Raw genomic sequence first — 24,457 nt, 5'->3', positions numbered from 1 at the left:
GTTTTAATCATAGATCAGCCTTAGTTTCAGCAATTTTAGTGAGACAAGAAAGTCTACACTATATTCAATGATATCTTCTTTTGAAATCGAATTCAGCCAGTTACTTTGAAGAAAATTTAACACGACTGAATTGATAAGTTAACAATCGTTCAGATTCTCTGTGTCCCCTGAAACTTGACATCTTTTCAAAATCATCTATTATCAAACATCATAATTCTGTCTACACAGATCGTTGTAGATCCTTGTTATATTCATGTAAAGTCACTATTTCTGAAAAGTGACATATTAATCACTTATTATTATCAAAACCGGGAATTAAATTTGTTCGAAGTATGTGGATAAGCCAAATAGCCTTCACAACAATTTAATCAGTTTAATCCATCATAGATCAAGAACATGAAAATGAAATGCACTCCAATTAGTTTAGATGTTCACAACTTGAAATCTAATTCAGGTCAGTAATAATTTTGAAATTTGTTAGGTATGGTCTCAGATACCTTGATGCTTTGGAAATTTTAGGACAATGCAGTAGATATTATCTATAGAAATTGTGTAAAATAGCTTTACGTATCTATTCGAGCAATTCTATATACAAAAAAATGCTTCTGTGAAAAATTTAGTTCAACCTCTCTGTCTTGAGTTAAATTAAGCAGATATTACGACTTTTAGGCACCGTTTGGTGAATGCACTATGATTGACTCCCCAAAATCATGGCTTTTGGCAATCATACTTCCGCTGAACGGAAACCTGTGTACTTGAATGGGTTAGGAGGGGGTCGTAAGAAAGAATTTAAAGGAACTTTATGACTGATTAACGATTGAATCTCAAGACAGATCACGTCTGGGAGAGGTTTCAGCAATTGTGCTGGCCTCTCGCTGCTTCTTTTTCTGACTGCAGCTGTGCTGACCTTTTGGTATGGTTATTACGTATTACAGTAGCACTTGTAATAAAGCAGGTAACAAAAATAAACTAAACCTTTTTTTTTGCTTTAAGTTGTAAATTTTTCAAAGTCAAGATAGCATTTCTGTTTTAATTCTTTTTTTTTTAGGCTGGATGCTGTGAATCGGATTAGTGATCATTTGACAACTCCCTCAGGAGATGAGGTAAGCTTGTAATACTAGTTTATAACTATAAGGTCGAAGTACATATATATATATATATATATATATATATATATATATATATATATATATATATATATATATATATATATATATATATATATATATATATATATATATATATATATATATATATATATATATATATATATATATATATATATATATATATATATATATATATATATATATATATATATATATATATATATATATATATATATATATATATATATATATATATATATATATATATATATATATATATATATATATATATATATACATACATATACAGAGAGAGAAAGAGGGGAAGATTTTGAGGGACCTTGGAACTTAGCTTATGTTTTTACCTTAATTTAGCTTACGCGTCGACAATTGTTGGCCCATTCTTTGTACTCCTCTTCCAAACTCATAATCTTAGCTACACTCCTAATGTCAAACCACAGAAATTGTACGTCATATTGGCACTTCGTATCTAGCCATTGTTTCATCAAAGCAAATCGTAGGTAGCGCTAGATGCTCAGAAATGTTTAATTCCAAAAAAACTTAAGAAAAAAGACACACATAATGCTTCCCTTAAGTCACTTAATGGGAGTCACACTATGTTGATTTCTCATAACATAGGAAAAGCCCAACTTCTTCATTTTGCTGTTACAAAAAGAAGTGCATTTTTTTATCTTTCTATTAATCTGTTCTCCTATTGTTAGTGTTTTCAGATTGGCTCTATTATAGCTATTTATTGTACTTCTGGCTATTTGGCTTATTTATACGATTTATATTATTAGTCTCTGCAAAGTTAAAGGATGTTAGAAAAGCCAGTTTTTCTGTTGGTAGATTTATAAAATACCCATGAAACCGCTAAGGGAAAATTTTTCTCTTTAAACAGCACATTGCCTAGCTTAAAAGCTAATAATTGAATTGAATGCTGTGTAAAATGGAAATGAAATTATAGCATAAGTAATTATAGTTCAGTAGCAGACAGGTAATAACTCGGAGCAACACCTGAATGGACCAAATATGCTCATAACAAGCGAAAAATAATTATTCTATCTTCTTTTTTCGCTAAAAGTTATATTCATATTATTAATTCTTCGGTATTACTGCCTATGGCATAGTTAATATACTGTTTACTGGCACACTTTGTGAAATATATTTTCGAAACATTTGGATATGTGAATGTATTCAACTGTTTAAAAGTTGTAGCTCTTTCGTATTTTTACTTTTTTTTCAAATATCATGGGAGGTGATAAGATTTTTCTGAAATCTCTCCCGCCCCCACCTTCCCTCGTGGGCTCCCGTATGGGAGGGCAGGGGGCTGCCCCCTAGCTGAATGACGCTGCCTGGCGGCGGCGGCAAAAAATAGCTGCAGCGGTGCGCCGCTGGCGCGATCATTGCTGACCGCAAACATTTTTGTTTTGATCAGTCTTTCTTAAATCCCAGCTTTAATTTAAACATTAAACCTATTTAATTAAACCTATTCACGAGTTAGAAACTCCGAGAATCGCTGCCTGGACGCTGGTCTTCTTCGTTATTCATCAAGAGAAGTTGAAGTTTGGTAGAAACGAAAAGGCTGTGGCATTTCAGAACGCTTGCATAATAGTTGAAATATCTAACAGCTATGTATTTATAACATGATTAATTATCAAAATTAGTAGGAATTTTTTTTTCATCGAGCAACCGTCACCACCGAGAAGAACTGTCACCATTTACATCACAGCTGGGTTGGTAGGAAAATCTTTACCCTTAGCTTTCATACCATCAAACATCCTTTCAAAATAGATTATTTTGATAATGAAGATCTGTGCTCTTAAATACTGGCCAACCAATATTTTTTTAGCCCATGAAGCTGGTTTTTACAGCCTGTGATTTTGCAGCCATCGTGAAATAGGAATAGTCGAGCCTGAACAAGCACAACCACATCCCAGCATCATAAAAAAAATACTTCAAAAAAGAAAGGAGGGCAAAACAAAAGTGCTTACTGATACATTAAATCGAAAGCAAAGGTTGAAGCTGCCTTTGCCACAAGGAAGGCAAAGAAGAGGTGGAAAAGGAAAAATGAAGCAATAAAAATAAGACAAAAAGAAGCAGGCTTGGAAGAGATGTGAGGCTTTGAGGTAATGTGTGAAGTGACTTGAATAGCCAGATCATATCTACTACATGAAAGAGGATACGGGGTACTAACCCCCACTACTTAGGAAGTCTTATCTTGGAGAAATATTTTGACTTAATGGTATCTTCCCTAGACAAGAACAGCAGGTTCTTAATCTTAGACCTGATGCAGATAGGTGGGATTAGATAAATACAATTTTATAGCCAAGCCTATTTAAACAAGACTACTCTTTTTCGCAACACATGTCAGTGATTGAATCTGTCCATGTTTGAGATACTTCAATTTTAAGATACTTTGTTCAAGATTGGGCAGTAGTCTATTTTCCAAGATTATAATCAAGCTAAAAATTTGCAAATACGATTAGGTCTCTAATATTAACTGTCTGTGCATTTAAAATAGTTACCACTGTATATTCGTCAAAAATTCAAACCAATGAAATAATTATTAAGAAAATTTAATTTATCAGAGAAAAATTAATTTTTCGGGTGGTATAATCGATACTACTATTGAGATGGTGATTAGGGAGACCTGGGTTTGGGGTTTCCTTCCCATTCATTTCTGTTGATGTCTGAAATAGGTCCCCGTCCCGTAAATAGACACCGCCTAGTCTTCTCCTACTTATTATCTCGCCAGTGGTTTTATGACAAATAAGGAAATACATCAATCATCCTCGATGTTAAATTCAGATTTTTTGCAGTTAGAAACTTGAGAATTTTCAGAGCCTATTGTTTCAAGTAACGCTGCTATGTCACGGAGTCAAAACCTTAGTATTTATAAGCACCTGCCTATGGCAAAGACTCAAGAAATATTCAGGAGCGTAGCTACAGTATTTTTTTTTGGGGGGGGGGAGCAAGAGGGGGTGTTACTGAAGTAGGTGTTATTCAAGCAGTAGTGAAGAAAACTAACTATTTAATAAACACGCTACTTGGTGAATTTAAAAATATTACGCAATGGATTATAAACAATAAACACACATTAAACAGTCATAAATACAAGTGCTGGTGCTTGACTTATACTAAAATTGTCAGCAATGAGCTGCTGCAGGCGACAGTAGTATAGAGTAAACAAGCTTTTGGACGGGCGAAGGTAAATGTCGCATACGCTTGGTTTTTTTTCAGCCTGATTTACCACTAATGCTGCAGTACATATTCCCCCTCCACTTCCCCAACTCCCACGCCCAGCAGAGGATGTTCAATTTCATAATTGAACCAAGCTCCAGTCTAATAGCCTCGGGTATTGTGCAGTTTATTTGCTCGTAATTTTGAATGGATTTTGACTCTGTAAAATTCAATTCTTATACGTGATTTAATTGAAATATTATTTATGATTTTTTATCAAATTGATCTGTTTGTGGGTTTGCCGAAGTATATTGATAAATAGCATTGATATAAGCGGGCCAAATGAAGCTGAGACAATAGTCAGTAGCAGCGCAATAGCGCTGCCTAGGCAAAGCTACAGGATAAGTCAAAGTATTACCACGGATTGTGAAACATTATAATATGACATATTTCTCACATTTAACTAGCAACCGTATTTCAAATTTGATATTATTCGAAAAAGATAAAGTTAAAATTATTAACTTATCCATTGGGCATTGCTTGACAAAGAATGTCCAGAAAATCCTAACAATTTTTGGCATCATTGCGGCAGAAATTAGTTAAAAATTACCAGGGATGCCAATTGGAAGAGAAAATTGGTTCTTACAGTGAGTTTTTTTTTAAATCAAGGTATGGGGGTGCACATTTCCAGAGGGGGGTTACACTGAATATGGTTTTGTGTTTATCATTCTCTTCATAATCAAAGCTTAGTCTCCTAGCGCTGCATGATAAAAAGGATAATAATAGACGAAGAGAATACGTTGGTACCACCTAAAATCTCGGAAAACGCTTAGAGTGGAGGGATCGGGATGAAACTTGGTGGGAAAAATAAGCAGAAGTCCTAGATACGTGACTGAAACAACCGTAACGGATCTGCTCTGTTTGGGGGAGTTGGGGGGGGGTTAATTCTGAAAAATTAGAAGTAATGAGGAAAGTAAAACAGTTCAAAATAGGGATGAAACCTTTTAATTGACAGTGAACAGATATAAAATTATTTAACTGGATATTTCGAACACATATACAGTGTTAATCATCAGCAGTAAAACTCTGATAGTAAAAATAGTTTTACTTTGATGATGAACACTGTATATGTGTTCGAAATATCCAGTTAAATAATTTTATATCTGTTCACTGTCAATTAAAAGGTTTCATCCCTATTTTGAACTGTTTTACTTTCGTCATGGAAACGGAACTGCTCTGGATCCTGTGACATATGGGGGAGTTGGGAGGGGGGAACCAAAAATCCTGGAAAACGCTTGGAGTGGAGGTATCAGGATGAAACTGGGTGAGAAAAATAAGCAGAAGTCCTAGATTAGTGACTTACATAACCGGACTGGATCCACCACACTATTTGGTGGAGTTGGGGGGGATAATTCGAAAAAATTAGAAAAAATGAGGTATTAGTAACTTACGAACGGGTTATCAGATTTTAATGAAATTTGATATTTACAAGGATCTTGTGCTTTAGAGCTCTTACTTTAAATCCCGACCAGATCCGGTGACACTGGGGGGAGTTGGAGGGGAAACCGGAATTCTTGGAAAATGTGAAAATTGAGGTATCTTTATCTTATAAATGGGTGATCGGACCTTAATGAAACTTGATACATAGGGGTACTCCATTTTCAGCTCATCGGATCCGGGGACATAGGGGGTTGGAGGGGGGAACATAAATCTTGGAAAACGCGTAGAGTGGGGAGGTCGGGATAAAACCTGATGGGAAGAAAAGCACAAGTTATAGATACGTGATTGACATAATTGGAACGGATCTGTTCACTTTGGAGGAGCTGGGGGTGTTGATTTGGAAAAAGTAATAAAATCGAGGAATTTTAACTTAAGAATGGGTGACCGAATCTTAATGAACTTTGATATTTAGAAGGAACTCATATCTCAGAGCTCTTATTTCAAATCCCGACCAGATCTGTTGACATTGGGAGGAGTTGGAGGGGAAAACTGGAAACCTTGGAAAACGTTTAGAATAGAGAAATCGGGATGAAACTTGGTGGGTAGGATAAGCAAATGTCGTGGGTACGTGATTGACGTAACCGTACTGGATCCACTTTTCTTGGGGAGTTAGGGGGTGGGGTTCAGTGCTTTGGTGCGTTTGGTGCCTCTGGACGTGCTAGGACGATGGAAATTGGTAGGTGTGTCCGCGAGCTGCACAAATTGACTTGATAAAGTCGTAATCCCCGATTAGACCATCTGGGGGACTGAAGGGAGAGGAAAAAGTAGAAAAAAATGGTGTTTATAACTTACGAGTGGGTGATCGCATCTTGGGTGATCTTAATGAATTTTGATATTTAGAAGGACCTCGTGACTCAGAGCTCTTATTTAAAATCCCGACCGACATTAAGCCTCCGATTTTCTTTTTAAATCAACCTATTGATTCTTAGAATTTTGCTAGAGCTCATTCTATGTGAGCTCTTGGCTCGTCCGGCCTCGTCACAAGTGCCATATGAGATCTTAGCTCTTGTTTTTTTGAGCTGGTTAAAAGAAATATTTAAAAAAGCAAAAATAGCGAGAAGTCTGCATAGTGTTGTACATATAGGCAGTTCTACATTTGTGGGTTAGTATGTGAATCCAAACGTAAGGAATGGGACGTTATGAGCGCTTATTAGGCGTTTCAATGCAAATAAGAGAATCAAAATTTTAATTAAATACTGAAAATATAAATTAAAACAATTAAATTGTTCCTGGAGTAGATCCCCCTCTACCAAATTCCATGACCAAACTACAACCGATTTGACATATCTCGTTATAGTGCGAATATCATTATAAAAGGCACTAATCTCATTTTCTTTTTCAATGATTTCTTTTTCATTCTGGAAATTATATTCACTGTATATCTCCCTTTTTATTCTTCAATGATCCCGTTTCTGTATTTGCAGATGCGGAGGATGTATTCGTTCCCTATTTTGAAAGTTTTAAAACAAGAAAATCGAATTATGTATATTTTATTATGTATATGAGGGGATTCTCCCCCTTGTCAGTACCTCGCTCTTTACGCTAAAGTTTTTTACTGTTTTAAAAAGTAGATTTGAGTGAAAGAGTTGAACTTTAGCGTAAAGAGCGGGGCGTTGGGGAGGGATCAGCCCCTTTCATGTACAGATTAATTTCTGTTCGTTTTAAGGTTGAAATCTTACTTTCAGTTAAAAAACTTGTTTTCTTTTGTTTAGTATGAAGTAAAACATCTTAGTTATCAGGGAAAAAAATTGACCTGAGCAAATGTGGCGAAATAGGAAGCACAAAACATTTTATAATTTTGCAATTAACTAGGCTCATATTTTTACTTGATGATAAAGTTTCAAAGGCTTTATATTTGGAAAAATATTTATGTGGAAAATATTGTGAAGTGTAATGGACCCTTTATTTTTCTCGTTTTCTTATCTTACAAACAAGCATGGATTAATTGAAAAAAAAGTAAATACTGATGAAACCGCTAAGGGGAAATGTTTCTTTTTAAACAGCACATGGCCTAGCTTAAAAGCTAATAATTGAGTTGAATACTGTGTAAAATGGAAATGAAATGAAATGAAACGGGTAACAGTTTCAAAGCTACTTAATAACGCCACTGGAAATATGGATTCTTTGGTATACCAAGGTGTCTTGAAAGAAAGAAGGCTTTGAATCTCGAGTTCCTACCTGGAATTTAATCTAGTGCCTGTTCGAAAGACATTTGTTTATTCAGTGTATCTGCTACGAGAACTGGTGCTGAATAAAAACTCACCCTGGAAGCACAAGGAATTCATTTAAAATATTTGTTTGCGCGCTTGTTTGTTTAATTTTAAAAACAATATTTGATTTATAAGCAGGAAAATCGAAATCCTTGACCACGCAAGAAAAGCTCCAACATTACGGTTGACGCAATTAAGAATTAACTGAAATTGATTCAAAGTCAGCGACACACCGTCGCCTCGGCTGGTGGCAGTGTGCCGGGAGCGTTGTGAATCTTCGGTGGCAATTGACCGTGCCTCTCGTTGGCGGCGTTCGATGCCGGCGCGGCGTCAGAGTCAATTTCCAACATTGGCAGTGCCGATTAGACTAGGAAAGCCCCTTCCCCCTAAAATTCAGCTTATGGGCTCCCCATAAGCATATGGCCTTCCCTTGTTACGACAATATTTGTTTCTGGACTCGAAGTTTTGGTATTGCAATAGGTCATGTTTTCAAAAGAGATATATTGACAAATTCGTTGTGTCAAAAATGTTGTCAATTTCACTGATGGGATTCTTGTCACAAAAACTATTTTCTATCAAAAGAGCAGCATTCCCTTAACTTTCTTTTTTACCTAAACGTACTTCTCATGTACTTAAAGGTATCTAAGATACCTAAAGGTACTTAATAATATTGTTAACTATATCTTGTTTCAAAGTTAGATAATTTAAATATTGAAACATAATACGCTTCTATTTTTTTCAGTTGATTAAGTGTAAAAAAAGAAGGATTTCCAATGAATAGTGAAGGATGAATCTAAAACTCCTGGTAAAGAGAAAATTGCTCGTGTTAGTTAAAACGAGCAGAAATTACAATGAATGAAGTAACTGAACCAAAAACAAACATAAATGACAATTAACACTAGGCCAAACTTAATATAATTATAAATTGCTTCAAATAAGGGCAGTTTTGCCCCTCATATCCTCCAAAAGGCTTTAATGTGATTTGTGCTCTGCTGAAAATTAAAGCAAAAATATTAATGGGAAGTTTTCTTTAGCTAAACATTTCTTCTATACATTTGACAGAAATGAGTTTAAAGGAAGATAATTGTGACAAAAGAAGGCTGTTCTTAAACAGTGAAACTGATTTGGAGCTGTATATGGTAGCCTAACACATTTTTACAATAAAAAATGAAATTCCCTTAACTCCTTCCCATCCTCCCTTATGATCTGAATGTCATTTGGACATTATTGAAAACTACATAAAAATAGTAAAAATGAAAGTTTGACTTTTCCATTTTATTTGTTATTGATGCATGAAATAGAATAGAGAATATTGGATCACTACACAGTAGCTTTCAGTTAAAATCAGGATTCATTAGTAAACGGACAAAAATGAAAAGCTACCAAAAGCAGCAGCAACAAAAATAAAAAGTAGCAAGTGTTACTTCAAGGCTAACAAAGTAAAATATAAAAAAGCATCTAGAAATTAAATGAATGGTTAGAATAAAGAATAAGTTACTGAAAAAAGGAATTACCACATCTTTTTGTCACCGAAATTCTCTTCAAATAAAATTCTACCCGAATTCTTCTTTTTTACTTATCTATTATATTTCCAGTTTGTCTCTTAAATACTTCTCAATCAAATTCGACGACCTTTGTGTTTGAGCAGTCTTTCTTAAAGAATTGTGAAAAAAAGTCAAACTTTTTCACAATAACCCTCGAGAAAGTTAAGGAAAGGGCAGCCTCTCTTATCCGTAATAATTTCTGTTCCCTTTATGTTATAATGTTGAATCTTATCTTCAGTTGAAAAAACTAGTTCTGTGTTTAATTTCTAACCATATTTCAGATCATACCAGGACATCCCCTTCCCTCTCTACCTTGTGTGAAATTTTCTCTGTGGAAAATCTCCCTTAAAAAAAAAAAAAAATCAAAAATCCGTATATTTCCTAATAAAAAAAAGAAAATATTAAATATGAGCATTGGCCGAAAGAACTCTGAAAAACAAAATTTTGATAACAACAGATACATTAGAACAATGAGATTTTTTTGCTGATTTCAAATATATAACATTTATTAAGTTTAATGCTATGTATCAAAAGCTACGAGCCTGATAATGTGTATCAGAGTTTTGGAAGGGGTTTGCACCCTCAGAAGGTAAAGCAGTTTTAATGAAAGTCGCACAATCATATTCAGCATGTCAGAGAACCGCACTGTAAAGATTTCTAGATCAAATCTACAAAATGTGGAATATTTTGTTTTTTGCCAGAAGAAAGATCAAGGATTCGTAAATATTTGTTTTTGTTTTCCCCAAGGGTGATCCTATCGTAGCAACGGTACTAGAAGGTCGGGAGAGGGCTCATTCAAACGAAAATAAAAATTCTCGGTTTCTTTTTAAGTAGCAAAAAGATTGGAGGGTAACCCTCCCATGCTCTTTTTCCTAAAGACATCCGATCAAAATTTTCCCATGGCCCGGGAAAGGGGCTGTAAGCTGCGCAATGTGCCCTTCGCTCACATATATTATTTTCTTTTCCTTAGGAAGGATACGAATTTTAATTATTTAGGGGGGATTTTTCGCAGGAAGAATTTTATACAAGGTAGGGAGGAAAAGGAATATCCTGGTATGATCTGAAAAACGGTCAGAAATTAAATAAAAAACAAGTTTTCCAACTGAAGATAAGATGCAACATTAAAACTTAAATGAACAGAAATTATTCCGGATATGAGATGAGACTGCCCCTTCCTTAACTCTCGTTTTCTACGCTAAAGTTTGACTTTTCACAATTCTTTAAGAAAGACTGCTCAAACACAAGCACCGTTGCTTGTGATTGAGTAGTCTTTTAAAGAACTCTAAGACTTTAGTGTAAAGAATGAGGGTTGCGGAAGGAGCAGCCCCCCTTCATATGCAGAATAATTTTTGTTGGTTTTAATTTTTAATATTACTCCTTACTTTCAGTCGAAAAAACATGTTTTTTTTTTACTTCATTTTTTCATCAAAATCACCTCTCTTTTTGGGAATATTCCCCCACAATTCAAAATATTTTGCTAATAGTTTTTGATGGATAGCTTTAAACTAATAAGTTTTACAGATTTGGAATTAAGCATGAGAAGCAGATTCTTTTGATGCAGGTATTGTTACAAATTCCTTTGTTTGAATTTGCAGTACCACGGGTCATTATTTACCAAGTTACTAATTTATTTAGGTCGCTTTTTACTTAGCTACTATTCACATGTTCTATATAATCCTTGTAACATTTTACATTTTTATGGGGGGGGGGTAATTGACCACAAGCACCATCATGGGTTTAGTTCTAGCCTTGCTAAGTTGGTGACTATATTTCTTTTTTCAAACGCAAAGAATTTCCAATAAATCTTTCTTCATTTTTGCGGAGGAGGATGCATATTGTTGTATCTCGTCACTGATTTTGTAATGTCCATCTGGCAAAAAGAAATCAATCTGTGGAATAGCCATAACTCCTGTAAACGGGATAGAGGATCAGTTCCTAAGTAAACAGACTCATGCGCTTACACAAACCGTCTCTTTTTCATCAAGACTCGTTTTTTGAATTCAGTCAACATTTAACAGTTACATAGAAAGGTAGACTAAACATGGTATTCGACGGGTAAATAGACTGATGTGTTTTTCTGCTTCGGGTACTACTGTCTTGAAAGAATTAGTAATGTATAAAAGACGATTTGAGGATAAAGTATACTTAAAAACCAATAATTCAACTGTTTTTCTTGATATTTCCGGTAGGTTTTATAAAAATGTAGTTTATTTTATCATCCCTCCTAGTTCATAGTAATACATAATTGGTTTTTTTTAAGAAGTAGATAATAATAATAAAATTATAGAGTGTAAAACCGTAAACTAATTATTATATTGACGCCAAATAATCTGTTACGAATATGTCCTGTTGTCTAAGCTATATTTATTTTGGAACTGAGTCGGATGGAGGAGAAATAGTTAACAGTATTTTCATCAGGTGATTTTACGTCGAGACGAGTTTGTTGGAGTAATAGTGGTCTTGTGGAGGGCTTTGCATTAAGTCCCTTCATATATCCAGGGGACAGGTACGAGCGGCAATCTTAACGTGAATTTTGGAGTATGATCAAATAGAGACTTGCATATGCCTCCGAAAGACAGGGTTCAACTACTTCTGTTGTTGTTGCTTTACGAAATTGTGCACAAAGAGGAAGTGAAGAAGAGTCAAAAGAAATTTCAGAGGACAAGAAAAGTATTCGAAGCATTACTTACGTTCCTACAGTGTGTCCTAGAGGCAAAAAGTTAGGTACATAATTGAGGGAACAATTGACAGAAATTTAAAACATATTGAAGAAAATTTAATGTTTTGATTAGAAACTTTCTAAGGGTATTTTCTTCTTTTTATTGAAAAGGATTCGTAATGCAATAGAATCGTGGTAGGTAGACCAACTGTATGGAACTAAGGGATTGTTTCTGATAATCCAGAAATAATTTGAAAGTTTTTTCTTTACAATTAATGCAAGGCCTGTTTCATTTTAAGATTTTGTTATAGATTAATCCCAAGTAAGGAGGGTCCCATCATAAGTCCCACAGATTTTTTGCTGTTTTTTCTTCTAAAATCATCTATAGTCATCATATAATACATTCCTTATTTCCGTTTCGAGCAAATATAAACTCTCCCTCTCCTCCCCTGGTAAAAGAGACTTTTCGTACTGTTGAGAGTCGATGTTTTCTTGGCTCTCTTCTGTAATTGATTCTTGTCAATTTTCAAGTCTTATCATTTATAAAGGATAAGTTCCATACATTCTAAATTAACAAAAGCGAGATGCTAATTGGCCTACTTGTGTAATTACTTTCTTAAGAACAGTCTTTGTTATGTATAAAAAAAGCAAAAATATCACAAGTTGAGTCCGCACATTTCCCTTCTTGAATATGTTGCCTCAGAAACTAGCGTTTTCTTGACAAACCTTCATCCAGCCGCAATTATGATATTACTTAAACTTTATTCCAGAGAAGAATCTGAACTTGCTTTTTAAAAATTGTCCTTTTTTGACAAATTTTAACAAACTTTTTAACTTGTTTTGAATGTGAAAACCCCTGTTCACCTAACTTCTAAAATTTAATTCGGTAGGTGTATAAAATTGAATCTCAGCTATAATTTGACAGTAAAATTTATCTTTTGTTGAGACAATGTAACTGTACGAGACCAGAAAAATAACTTACCATAACTTTCAAAGGGAACATAAACCTTAAGTACATTTAGAAGTACGGTTTGATTCTAAATTTGTAATAGTGTACTCCGAGGCGGGGGATATATAATGCGCATCTCAATTCTCTTTTGTTTGTTAAGTTTTTTGTTTGTTTTTTATGGCACTTGGTATTAACCAAGTGACATATAGCAATAGCCAATTCTGTCGGTCTGTCGGTCTGTCTGTCTGTCTGTTGGTCCCGGTTTTGCTACTTTAGGCACTTCCAGGTAAGCTAGGACGATGAAATTTGGCAAGGCGTATCAGGGACGGGACCAGCTTAAATTATAAATAGTCGTTTTCCCAATTTGACCATCTGCGGGGGGTGGGGGGCCGGTTAATTCGGAAAAAATGGAAAAAAAGAAGTATTTTTAACTTATGAATGGGTAATGGGATCTTAATGAAATTTGATGTTTGGAATGATATTGTGTCTCAGAGCTCTTATTTTAAATCCCGAGTGGAGGGATCGGGATGAAACTTGGTGGGAAAAATAAACACAAGTGCTAGATACATTATTGACATAAACGGAACGGATCCGCTCTCTTTGGGATAGTTGGGGGGGGGGGTTATTTCTGAAAAATTAGAAAAAATGAGGTATTTTTAACTTACGAACAGGTAATTGGATCTCAATGAAATTTGATATTTAGAAGGATATCGTGGCTCAGAGCTCTTATTTTATACCCGACCAGATCTGGTGACATTGGGGGGGGGGGGGGGGTTGGGAGGGGGAACCTAAAACTTGAAAAACACTTAGAGTGGAGGGATCGGGATGAAACTTGGTGGAAAAAATAATCACGAGTCCTAGATACATGATTGACATAACCGGAACGGATCCGCTCTCTTTGGGGTAGTTGGGGGACGGGTTAATTCTGAAAAATTAGAAAAAATGAGGTATTTTTAACTTACGAACGGGTTATCGGATCTCAATGAAATTTGATATTTAGAAGGATATCGTGTCTCAAAGCTCTTATTTTAAATCCTTACTGGATCTGTTGACGTTGGGGGAAGTTTGGGGTGGGGAACCTAAAATCATTGAAAACGCTTAGATTGGAGGGATCGGGATGAAACTTGGCGGGAAAAATAAGCAGAAGTATTACATACGTGATTTACATAATTGGAACGGATCCGATCTATTGGGGGGGGGGGGGTAATTCTGAAAAATAAGAAAAAATGACGTATTTTTAACTTACGAAGGAGTGATCGGATCTTCATGAAACTTCATATTTAGAAGGACCTCGTAACTCAGATCTCTTAGAAAAACACTTAAATCTTAGAAAACACTTAAAGCGGTGAGATCAGGATGAAACTGGATGGGAAGAATAAAAACCTGTCTAAGATACGTGACTGACATAACTGGACCGGATCTGCTCTCTTTGGTGGAATTGGAGGGGGGGGGTAATTTTGAAAATTGAGGTATTTGTAACTTACGAAAGGGTGACCAGATCTTAATGAAATTTGATATTTAGAAGGATCTTGTGCTTTAAAGTTCTTATTTTAAATTCCGACCAGATCCTGTGACGTTGGGGGGAGTTGGAGAGGGAAACCGGAATTCTTAGAAAACGTGAAAATTGGGGTATTTTTATCTTACGAATAGATGATCGGATCTTAATGAAATTTGATTTTTATAAAGAATTCATGTCTCGGAGCTCTTATTTCAAATCTCGACCAGATCGTTTGACATTGGGGGAGTTGGAGGGGGAAATCTTGGAAAAACACTTGGAGTGTAGGAATCGGGATGAACCTCGGTGGATAGAATAAACAAATGTCCTTGATACGTGATTGACAGAATCGTACTGGATTCGCTCTCTTTGGGGGAGTTGGGGGGAGGGGTTCAGTGATGTGGCGAGTTTGGTGCTTCTGGGCGTGCTAGGACGATGAAAATTGATAGGCGTGTCAGGGAGCTGCACAATTTCACTTGATAAAGTCGTTTTACAGACTCGACCATCTGGGGGGCTGAAGGGAGAGGAAAAATTAGAAAAAAATTAGGTATTTATAATTTACGAGTGGGTGATCGGATCTTAATGAATTGTGATATTTAGAAGGACATCGTGACTCAGAGCTCTTATTTTAAATCCTGACCGGCATTAAGCCTCTTATTTTCCTTTTTAAATCAGTCTATTGATTCATAGAATTTTGTTAGAGCTCATACCATATGATCTCTTGGCTCTTAGCTCTTCTCGCCTCGTCACAAGTGCCATATGAGCTCTTAGCTCTTGTTTTTTATCTCAGATACCAAAAAGCCATCTAACCGAATTTACCGACAGTGAAGTCATGCTTCAATGAAAATGGAGAAAAGATGTTACCCATAAGTTGGAGATGTTTAAAATGCTTAATGTGAATTGCCAAAGATTATTTGCTTAAAATACTGTTTTTCAGACCTATAAGGGGAATACTATTTATATTCTACCTTGAGTATTTGATAATATGTCTTTTTTACTTCTTTTTATTTGGAAGAATAATCACTCTCAGTCACCACCAGTCTATTTAGCCGTCAGAATCTGCTATTAGATACAGTAGTAATACATTAAATGGATAAATGGAGGGATTCTCATGTAGAATACAGTATCTGAACGATATTGACCCCTTTGCATATGCTGGGTCATTTCCTGAGCCACCTCGACCCCCTGTATTCCAGTTTAATTACCACCTGCCGTTGGTAACCCAGCTGGTTAGCGTCCACCGAACGTTGGGGGCTCCACATAAGGTAATCTATTCTTTTTTCTTTTTCTTTGCCCACATTCCTTTGCTAATCATCTTTTAAACGAAAAGTCAGTAAGTGAGGTGTTAGCAACACTGGTTCTATCTGCCACGTCTCAAGAGCTTTAACATTTTAGGTGCTACAAGGTACTTAGTTCATACTCTTTTGAGGGAGGCTGTCCCATTTGCTGAGGATAAGTAAAAGCCAGTACTTTGATCTATGGTTGTTAATTATTTCGTGGAGCAGTGTTGTTTAATACATTCTATGACTTTTTACGTACGTCAATGCTGAACATTATGTTGCTGGTGGAGTCGGGTTATTCCAATTTCAAACTCTTTAAATTGGTTTCTATTCTTCTTGTTTTTTTTTCTGTTTTTTAATCAGTAAATCAAATGAATATTTTATTTGTATTTCACTTGATAAACACAAACAAATGTTTAAGGCCACATTAAGACTTGTCAAACGTCTTTGTGAAGTCTTTAAACTTATTAAACGTTCTAAAGTTATTAGGCGTCAACATCTATAGGTCTACATAACTTGGTGATTGACAAAACATGGTTTTTAGTACAATGGATCAGAGGGGTTTAGGAGGGAGAGGGTAGAAGGGCACTTGCCCTGGGTGCAGAAATTTTAGGGGCGCAAAATTTCAATTCAATAATGTAACATTTATGATATTCTGTAATTTTTGAAATTTCATTTTTATTAAATTAAAGTAGAGGGTGTAGCTGGTAGTAAATATAAGCAAATTGAATCCAAATTTTTGACTTTTGCTATGTTTTTCCCCAAATAAAGTAAGAAAAGTCAGATTTAAATAAATGAAAATTATGTTAGTAGATGAAATTTTTTTAAAATTTGAACTGAAAAATTTTGGGATACAGAGGGTGGGTGCTAATTAAGATTTTTTCCCTGGAGCAAGAGAGGCGAAACCGCCTCTGCAAGGGTTATGTGCAATGGCTTTTGAAGCGGGCAGCTCTTGACCTTCGGAAATAAAACGTGAAACACAAACGGAGAAACACAAATTCTCTATAAAAAAAAGAAAAAAAAATCAAATAAATAATCAAGTCAAGCATACAACGAACGGAAATCACCATGAATGAACAAATGAAACCTAAACGAACAGAAATTAGAATGAATAATGACAGTACTACCAATTAGGGTGGATTTTCTGGTCCTCCAACCACCCAAAGCCTAGACTTTCATCTCCACTTTATTGAAAAGAAAATATTCTAATAATTATTTTACTGAAAAGAACAGGGTGATGGGAGGAGGGTTTTTAATCATGTCGATTGAAAACATTTGTGGGGTTTTTGTTTTTATATGTGACAAAAGCCATTCTAACCAGCAATTACAGCGACAACTTTGGACAAAATGGGGAAAAATCACCATCACATTCCCCCGCCAGGCTCTATGGCTGGGAATTCAGGGGAGAAAAAAAATGCATACTAAGATAGAAAAATAAAAATAATGCTGAACTGCTGACCACCAACTATTACACGCCATAACCCAGACCCGAGGGAGGTGCTATGCACAGTAGACAATATCATCCAACACTTCCAACATTGCCTGGAGATATCTGTCCTTGGAAGGGGAAGTATGAAAAAAGGATTAACAAATTGAAAAAAAACATAAAAAACGAAACAAAAAGATAAAAAATCACTTATAAGAAAAAATAATAATTTTTTTTTAAGGAATCAAATGAATAGTATTCTTTTGCTGACTTAAAATTATTTAAGAATAGCTTATAATTATTATAGCTTATATATTATTAACATTGTTTAATAATTATTTAAGAATTCAACAACAGCTGCTGGCAGTCTGTTGCGCTGTTCAATCATGTTGGAAGGAAGTGAATCAATTTTTTCAAATGTTCTCTGTTTTCTTAAGGATACTTTCTTTGAGTAAAATCTTTAAAGTGCCTTTACAATATAAATTATTATTGCTGAAAATATATAATATATAATTTTCAAACAGTTCGTGGTAACGAACTGTAGTAAGGAGCGACCCGGCTCAATAGTAACCAAAACTCTAAAAAACGGAATTTTGATACCAATAGTTACATCAAAAGAATCACATTTTGATTCTGTTTTTAAATAGATAAGTTTCATCAAGTTTAGTCTCACCCAAGAAAAGTTACGAGCCTGAGAAAATTTGCCCTATTTTAGAAAATAGGGGGAAACACCCCCTAACAGTCATAGAATCTTAACGAAAATCACACCATCCGATTCAGCGTATCAGAGAACCCTACTCTACAAGTTCTAAGCTCCTATCTACAAAAATGTGGAATTTTGTATTTTTTTGCCAGAAGACAAATCACGGATGCGTGTTTATTTTTTTTTTTTCAGGGGTGATCGTATCGACCCAGTGGTCCTAGAATTTTGAGATAGAGCTCATTGGAACGGAAATTAAAAGTTCTAGTGCCCTTTATAAGTGACCAAAAAAATTGGAGGGCACCTAGGCCCCCTCCCACGCTCATTTTTTTCCCAAGGTCGTATGATGAAAATTCTGATATAGCCATTTTATTCAGCATTGTCGAAAAACCTTAGAACTATGTCTTTGGGGACGACTTACTCCCCCGCATTCCCCGTGGGAGGGGCTGCAAGTTGCAAATTTTGACCAGTGTTTGCATATAGTAATGGTTATTGGGAAGTGTAGAGACGTTTTCAGGGGGATTTTTGAAAACGGAGTTATGTGGGCAAAATTTTCCATGGAGGAATTTGTCATGGGGGAGGAAGATTTCCATAAAGGGGGCGCAGCATTTTCTAGCATTATTTAAAAAAAAAACAATGAGAAAATAAATATGAAAAAGTCTTTTTCAACTGGAAGTAAGGAGTAGCATTAAAACTTAAAACGAAAAGAAAATATTACGCATATAAGGGGTTCACCTCCTCCTAATACCTCATTCTTTACGCTAAAGGATATTTAGTAATTTCAACTATTTATTCTACGGCCTTTGTGATTCAGGGGACAAAATTTAAGCTTTAATGTAAAGAGTTATTGACGAGGTATTGACGAGTGGGCGAACCCTCTCATATACGTAATAAAAACATACGAATATAGAAGTTTGTTACGTAAGCTAATTCGTAAGTTACGTATATCTTTTACTAATGAAAACGTTCGTAAAAACTGAAAGTGGTGGTTGCCTTTTTAAGTACCCAAAAAATTGGAGGGCAACTGGGCCTCCTCCCCCTTCTTTTTTCTCAAAATCATTCGATCAAAACTATGGGAAAGCCATTTAGCCAAATAAATAAATATGCAAATTTCGCTTTAATTATTCATCTGCGGAGAGCCGAAATCAATACATGGATTAACTAAAAAACGTTCAGAAATTAAATAAAAGAAAAACAAGTTTTTTTTAACTGAAAGTAAGGAGTGACATTAAAACTCAAACGAACAGAAATTACCCCGTATATGAAAGGGGCTGCTCCCTATTCAACGCCCTGCTCTTTGCGCTAAAGTTTTTACTGTTTTAAAAAGTAGAGTTGAGAGAAAGAGTCAAACTTTAGTGCAAAGAGCAGGGCGTTGAATAGGGAGCAGCCCCTTTCATATACGGGGTAATTTCTGTATTACAGAAAGGGAGCAAGTATTACAGATTGAACGCTCTTACATTATACCGCTTCAAACAAGGATCAGTATGTGTACTTTTCCTCTTAAAAGCTAGCAGTGCAAAGAAAGGGTGTTTTGTTTACTTTGTTCCTCCAATAATACAGATTAAAAAATAATACCTTTTTACAAATTGCGAATGTTTTTACAATTACTTACTATATTTTTCTTTAAAACAGACTCTTAGCCTTGGAATTACCGCTAGCAACCTCATAAACAGAAAGATTTGACTTTTATCAACGTACACTGGGCTATATTACAAGTTTGACTGATGACTTGATGAGTAGTTACGTGCATAGCACGTTGCTAGCGTTTTAGTACTTTGTTTTCGTAGATAGCGCTATAATACTTCTTTTTCCATTACTTTGCCACCTTAAGTAAGAAATACTTTCGATTTATCTTTTATATTTCTATAACTTCTGAACCTCTGCTGTTTTATTTTTTTTTACTCAATAATGCTGTTTCTACGATCTTCCCCGCCCCCTCTCCTACCAAATTATGACTGTATCATGTTTCATACTGTTCAACGTTAAGTGGATTTTAAGCACGGATGTATGTTATTACTAATATGATCGATGCCAGAGAAAATATTGAAAAGAAAAGAAGAAATTCAAGATAGAAGTTTTGATTCCTTAAAATATTTGATTTTAGAATACCCTTCTACTAGGGCAATGCAGTTCATACGAATACATAATAGGCTTTTCCTGTAAAAACTAACATTTATAAAACAATTTTTTTATGTAAGCTAAGAGGGAAGTTAAAACTTAGAACAAACAAAAAGAATCGCTTTGAAACTAATGCAAATTATTTCTGTAAAATCTAGCCTATTTGAAGTAAACCGACAGAATATATTTCTAGGTTTGTAGGGTTACGCAAAACTAGTTCTTTACCTTATTCACGAAACGGTGTCGTATTTTGTGCATAGTAGAAACTTTATACGTATCCCATTAGGATATTTTTCACGGTGTGAATTACGGAATTCCTGTTTCTTATGCGTGGATTTTGTGTTTTCAATAATCAGCTTGTTCCGCGTAATCCTACAAAAATAGGAATATCTCATCTGTTGGTAACTTAAAACGATCTAATTCAACTGTAAATTACCATTGTGAAACTTAGAATGAACAAAATTATTGCTTCGTAGTTTATGTAGCCTGTATCAGCAAAACTAGCCCTTTACTGATTACAGAGCTTCTTGAGATTTTTGGAGATTTTGAATTGTATGCTAAAAGTTATAGATATCATGAATGATGAAAAAAAACTATTGATTGACTTGTAAATTGGCGGTTTTCAGTAAAGCCCTAGTTTTGTAAAACCCTACAAGTTTAAGGAAATACCACGATCCAGTTTATTTGAATTAGTTCTGCAGAGATATGTTACATAAAATACAAATCAATAATTTTTCATTCTTCTAAGTTTTACTTCTCTTTACTTCCATCTGAAAAAATTTGTTTTTTTCAAAAAATGTGTTTTTTTTTAAATTGTGTCTGAAAAAAATTGAAAAAATTTTGAAAAAATTTGTTTTTTGCAAATTAATATCTGTGAGAAACTAATAAAATAATTTGCTAGCTGAGAAATATTAGATATCGTGAATTTTCTGTCACTGTTTACAGCATAGTCAGTGGTCGAGGTGATGAGAGGTGAGGTGATTAGGGTGAGGGGAGGGGGGCTGCACTTATAATAAAAAGACTTGCAAAATCCTACAAACAGAAGCTTTATCATTCATATCCAAAATGACGCAAAAAGTCTGATTTGTGATGCCATATGGCCGTATAAACAGCTAGTTAAAAAATAGTTAGCCATTAATTTTTCAGAAACAGATCATTCGGGTGTAAAATACAATAAAAAAGAAATAAAAGTTTTGAAAAAAGATTTAGCTTGGCTTGTGCCGGAAAGTATTTGTAAAAAAAAAAGGAAAAAAAAAGAATTGAGCCCATAGCCATCTCTTCACGATATTCAGCAAGGAACAAACATGGGATACATCAGTGCTTTCCGTAAAAAAAAAAACGATTTTCTTAATTTTTCATGGGGGAAGGGTAATAAACTTCCAATCCACGGGCTCACAATAATGGTAAATTTCAATGGATCGCTTTTTATTTCGATTCAAAGCCAAATCATGTTCGAAGATTTTCAGGCTATTTTCGAAATCCTCAAAGATTCGGTTTCATTCTTAAAATTCTTGGTCTGCTGAATCTATTACTATTTTGAAATTAGATTTAATCGAGGATTTTTCTTTGTCACTAAACAGTCTCTTTGAAAACGTGCACTAAAACTTCATTATGGGCCGCAGTTTGTTCCTTACAACCTCGATGAGAAACTGTAAACCATTAGTTTCCAACGATATTGTTGCGGTTTTTGACGATATTGATTTCATCGCCGAAGTCATTATATTTTCTCACCTCCTCTTTTCTGGAATAATAACCATAAAATGTTATTTGTGGTGCCATATGGTGCTTAATTTTGGCGCTATCAAGACAAATCTACGAAAAACACTTAGATATGAGTAATAATTTTTGAATTACTCATTGACGGTCTCCGTAAAGTCTTCCCGTAGCCTAACACTGGCATGAAATAATACATTTATTTACATAATTGCTTTTTATGGCACTTGGTATTAACCAAGTGGCATATAGCGACCGGAAATTCTGTCGGTCTGACGGTCTGTCTGTCTGTCGGTCTGTCCCGGTTTTGCTACTTTAGGCACTTCCAGGTAAGCTAGGACGATGAAATTTGGCAGGCGTATCAGGGGCCGGACCAAATTAAATTAGAAATAGACGTTTTCCCGATTTAACCATCTTGAGGGGGGGATGGAGTGGGCGGGCCGGTTAATTCGGAAAAAATAGAAAAAATGAAGTATTTTTAACTTACGAACATGTGATGGAATCTTAATGAAATTTTATGTTTGGAAGGATATCGTGTGTCAGAGCTTTGTCATTGGGGGTGACATTGGGGGGATTTAGGGGGGTCTAAAATCATGGAAAACGCTTAGAGTGGAGGGATCGGAATGAAACTTGGTGGAAAAAATAATCAGAAGTCCTAGATACGTTATTCTTATAACTGGAACGGATCTGCTTTGTTGGGGGGGAGGGTTAATTCTGAAAAATTAGAAAAATGAGATATTTTTAACTTACGAAGGAGTAATCGGATCTTAATGAAATTTGAAGTTTCAAAGGATATCGTGTCTCAGAGCTCTTATTTTAAATCCCGACCAGATCCGGTGATATTGGGGGGACTTGGAGGGGGGAACCTAAAATCTCGGAAAACGCTTAGAGTGGAGGGATCGGGATGAAACTTGGTGGGAAAAATAATCGGAAGTCCTAGATACGTTATTGACATAACCGTAACGAATCCGCTCTCTTTGGTGGAGTCTGAGGGGGGGGGGGGTAATTCTAAAAAATTAGAAAATTGAGGTATTTTTAACGAAGGAGTGATTGGATCTTAATGAAATTTGATTTTTGGAAGGATATCATGTCTCAGAGCTCTTATTTTAAATCCTGATCGGATCCGGTGAAGGGGAAGTCGGGGGGGGACCTAAAATCTTGGGAAATGATTAGAATGGAGGGATCGGGATGAAACTTGGTGGGAAAAATAAGCACAAGTCCTAGATACGGGATTGACATAACCGGAACAAATCTGCTCTCTTTAGGGGAGTTGGAGGGGGGATGGTTAATTCTAAAAAATAGAAAAAATGAGGTATTTTTAATTTACGAAAGAGTGAACGTATCTTAATGAAATTTCATATTTAGAAGGAACTCGAAACTCAGATCTCGTACTTTAACTCCCGACCGCATCCAGTGTCATTAGGGGGGGGGGGGGGGCGGAAACCTTGGAAAACGCTTAAAGCGGAGTGATCAGGATGAAACTTGGTGGAAAGAATAAGCACAAGTCCAAGATAGGTGATTGACATAACCGGACCGGATCTGCTCTCTTTGGTGGAATTGGGGTGGGGGGAGTAATTTGGAAAAATTAGAAAGAATGAGGTGTTTGTAACTTATGAACGGTTTGATCTTATGAAAGTTGGAGGGGGAAACCAAAATTCTGGAAAACGTGAAAATCGAGGTATCTTACGAATGGGTGATCGGATCTTAATAAAACTTGATATATAGAAGACTCTTATGTTTCAGATGCTCCATTTTCAATTCGAATTGGATCCGGGGACATAGAGGGTTGGAGGGGGGAAACAGAAATCTTGGACACCGGAAATTTTGGAAAACGCTTAGAGTGGAGAGATCGGGATGATACTTGATGGGAAGAATAAGCACAAGTTATAGATACGAGATTGACATAATTGGTACGGATCCGTGCTCTTTGGGGGAGCTGTGGGCTGTTAATTTGGAAAAATTAGAAAAATTGAGGTATTTTTAACTTAAGAACGCGTGACTGGGTCTTAATGAAATTTGACTTTTAGAAGGAACTCATGTCTCAGAGCTCTTATTTCAAATCCCGACCAGATCTGTTGACATTAGGGGCGAGTTGGAGGGGAAAACCGGAAATTTTGGAAAACGCTTATTAATGTCGTAGATACGTGACTGACGTAACCGGACTGGATCCGCTCACTTGGGGGAGTTAGGTGGTGGGGTTCAGTGCTTTGGCGAGTTTGGTGCTTCTGGACGTGCTAGGACGATGAAAAATCGGTAGGTGTGTCAGGGAGCTGTACAAATTGACTTGATAAAGTCATTTTCCCCGACTCGACCATCTCGGGGGCTGAAGGGCGAGGAAAAATTAGAAAAATCGAAGTATTTTTGACTTATGAGTGGGTGGTTGGATCTTAATGAATTTTATTTTTAGAAGGACCTCGTGACTCGGAGCTCTTATTTTAAATCCCAACCGGCATTAAGGCTCTGATTTTCTTTTTAAAGCAGTCTATTAGCTCTTAAGATTTTGCTAGAGCTGATACCATATGAGCTCTTGGCTCTTGGCTCCTGGAGTGGAGGAATCGGGATGAAGCTTGG

At 35.6% G+C, this 24,457-nt stretch overlaps 1 protein-coding gene across 8 annotated transcripts in view; it reads left to right on the top strand.

Annotated features, from left to right (window-relative positions):
- LOC136028152 (uncharacterized) overlaps nt 1-24,457 on the top strand; it is a 202,470-nt gene that overhangs the window by 54,985 nt on the left and 123,028 nt on the right. For all 8 annotated transcript variants that reach the window (XM_065705822.1, XM_065705821.1, XM_065705820.1 and 5 more), the window contains exon 6: nt 1,049-1,103. In XM_065705822.1, the coding sequence (XP_065561894.1) occupies nt 1,049-1,103 (55 nt within the window). The remainder of the gene's footprint in view (nt 1-1,048; nt 1,104-24,457) is intronic.

This window comes from Artemia franciscana, chromosome 6 (genome assembly GCF_032884065.1).
Source record: "Artemia franciscana chromosome 6, ASM3288406v1, whole genome shotgun sequence".
Taxonomy (NCBI): Eukaryota; Metazoa; Arthropoda; class Branchiopoda; order Anostraca; family Artemiidae; genus Artemia; species Artemia franciscana.
Note: the sequence above shows the minus strand (reverse complement) of the source record. Positions and strands in the feature narration are given on the sequence as shown.